A 2327-nucleotide genomic window follows, 5' to 3' on the forward strand; every position below is an offset into this window, starting at 1 on the left:
GCCGGTCTCGGCCACGCCGATGATGTCGCGGTTCTGCAGGCCGATGGGGATGGCCTGGCGCTGGATGGGGGTGGGCTCCTGGCGAGGGGAGCGGCAGGTTTGGGAGCAGAACTTCCCCTCCTCACCCCCCCCCAAAGACCTGACTCCAAGAGCCAGCCCTTTTCCCCTCCACCCAGCTCCCCCGAGGGCCACCGGGGTCTGCCGGCAGCAGCCCCCCCTCCCCGTGCCCACCTTGTAGCCGCACTTGTCGATGACTTCCAGGATGTGGGGGGGCAGGGAGGAGTCCTTCCAGGAGCGGATGGGGTTGGGGATCTTGCCCCCCTTGGTGGTGATGCTGTAGTCCTCGCGGAAGATGCGCCAGTCCCTGTCTGTCATCTCGTCCAGCTTCTTCTGGGACCAGTGCCGGTCGTCCCAGCGCTGCTTGGCCTCCTTCTTCCGCAGCTTCCGCAGCCGGGCCCTGGGTGGGGGCGAGGAAGGGGACAGGGCTCACCCCGTGCCTCTGGGGAGGCTGGAATCATCCTGCCACCCATCCGAAGGACGTGCTGCAGCCCAGAGCCACCCCCCGAGCTCCGCACCCCTGACAAGCAGAGGCAGCCAGCACCCCAAACACCCCTCGGCGCCCTCCCAGCTCCCCCCACGCGCACTCACTCCTCCTGCTCCTTCTCCTCCAGCGTCCGCCTCTTCTCCATCAGGTCCCCGTAGAAGCGCGACTGTTCCCGTTTCTGCTGCTTCAGGTCGATCCCCGCGATGAAGCCCCGGCCCAGCAGCTGCACTTGGTGCCGCTCCTTGTACCTAGAGCAGGGCGGGAGCGTCAGGGGCAGAGCCGGGGCTGCCCCACGTCCCCAGGAGCACCCCCAGCCCCAGGGACACCCCATCACTCACAGGGGGTTGTAGTCGATGGAGGTGTCTTCTGATGCATCCCACTCAAAGACGAACTTGCGGTCGTTCAGGTGCCGCGTGCGTCTCCGCTTCTTCACTCCTCCCAGGTAACGCTCCTGCGGGCAGCGGAGGATCAGCGGGGAGGGAACCCGGGGCTCCCGGCTCCCCCACCATCGCCTCAGCCCGGCCCCCAGTGCTACCTTGATGGCGTGGAGCTCTTTGCTCTTGTCCTTCTCCTCACGGATCTTCTGCCTGCCCTCCTCATCCTCCGTGCCGTTGGTCTCCCGCTCCATGCGCTCGCGGCGCTCCCTGCGCTCACGCTCCTGGGGGTCTTCTGGGGAGCAGGGGAAGGGTCTCAGAGCCAAGCAACCCCCGCCCAGGGCTGGGGGTCTCCAGGAGGTCCTGCCTCAGCCCCTCACAGCCAGGCAGACCGCGGTGGGGACGACACCTTACCCAGCATCTTCCTCCCCATCTCCTGGAACTGCTTCCTCTTCTTCCTCTCCTCCTCCAGCAGCCGCTGTCGCTCCTCCACCTCCTGCTGCCGCCGCCGCAAGGCCTCGGCCTCCCGCTCCGCCTTGGACAGGAACTTGGGCTGGGACAGGAGAGAGGAAGGCTCGCACCGGGCCGGGCAGCGACCCCCTCGCAGCCGGGGCTGCCCCAGGACAGGACTCCCCCCTCAAACATCCATCCCGTACCGCGCCTGTGGTATGGGAGAGCCCCGACACAGGGAGAAGGTTTCTGCTCCTACCTTGGCTTCTGCCTCCTCTTCAGCCTTCTTCTTAGCCAGCAGCTCCTCCAAGGACAGGGGCTGGGCCTGCAAATGCGGGGCCGGACCGTTAGCAGCCCCCAGCAGGGACCTTTTGCCTCACCAGAGCGATCCCCCCCGGGAGCCGTTCCCGGCCAAGCCCCCTCTGCCCCCTCCTCACCTTCTCCTTCTTCAGGGCATTCTCCTCCTCCTCCTCTGCTTTCCGTGAGTCCCGCTCCTTCCGGGACTTTGAGTCCTTGCCCCTGCTCGGGGACAAGCTTCCCAGCAAAACAAAGAGGAATCAGGCACCGAACACAGCCCCAGGGTCACCCCGTCCCCACGGACTGGGGGAATCCCGCTCTCACCCAGGACAATGCTTCCTACAGGGAACAGCGCTGGGGTGCTTACGGGAGAGCACGGACACCCCGAAAAGAGAGGGGGCTCACCTCGACCGCTTCCTGTCCTTGTCCCGCCGGTGCCCATCCTTCTCCCGGTCCCGGTCCTTCTTGCTCCGGTCCCGGTCGCGCTCTTTGTGCCGGCGATCCCTGCGGAACGGGGCAGTCACAGCGTCGCCCCCAGCCCAACCACCCGCCCCCGCCCCTTCGTGGGGCCGCTATGGACACGTGAGAGCGGCAGAGCTCTTCCCTAAAAAGCTGGGGAGCCCCCTGTAACACCCCTCACCTCTCTGTTGACTTGGACCGGG

General features: G+C 66.7%; 1 protein-coding gene across 1 annotated transcript in view; it reads right to left on the reverse strand.

Annotated features, from left to right (window-relative positions):
* The window catches only part of DDX23 (DEAD-box helicase 23), a gene marked incomplete at both ends in the record, with an annotated part of 3630 nt that extends 1308 nt beyond the window's left edge, over nt 1-2322 (reverse strand). Inside the window, 10 exon segments of the mRNA XM_009284624.1 lie at nt 3-78; nt 232-457; nt 649-792; nt 883-995; nt 1080-1213; nt 1333-1471; nt 1628-1693; nt 1806-1902; nt 2071-2169; nt 2306-2322. Of these exon segments, the coding sequence (XP_009282899.1) occupies nt 3-78; nt 232-457; nt 649-792; nt 883-995; nt 1080-1213; nt 1333-1471; nt 1628-1693; nt 1806-1902; nt 2071-2169; nt 2306-2322 (1111 nt within the window).
* Nucleotides 2323-2327: the final 5 nt, after the last annotated feature.

The sequence above is a fragment of the Aptenodytes forsteri genome, unplaced genomic scaffold (assembly GCF_000699145.1).
Source record: "Aptenodytes forsteri isolate BGI_AS27 unplaced genomic scaffold, ASM69914v1 Scaffold567, whole genome shotgun sequence".
Lineage (NCBI taxonomy): Eukaryota > Metazoa > Chordata > Aves > Sphenisciformes > Spheniscidae > Aptenodytes > Aptenodytes forsteri.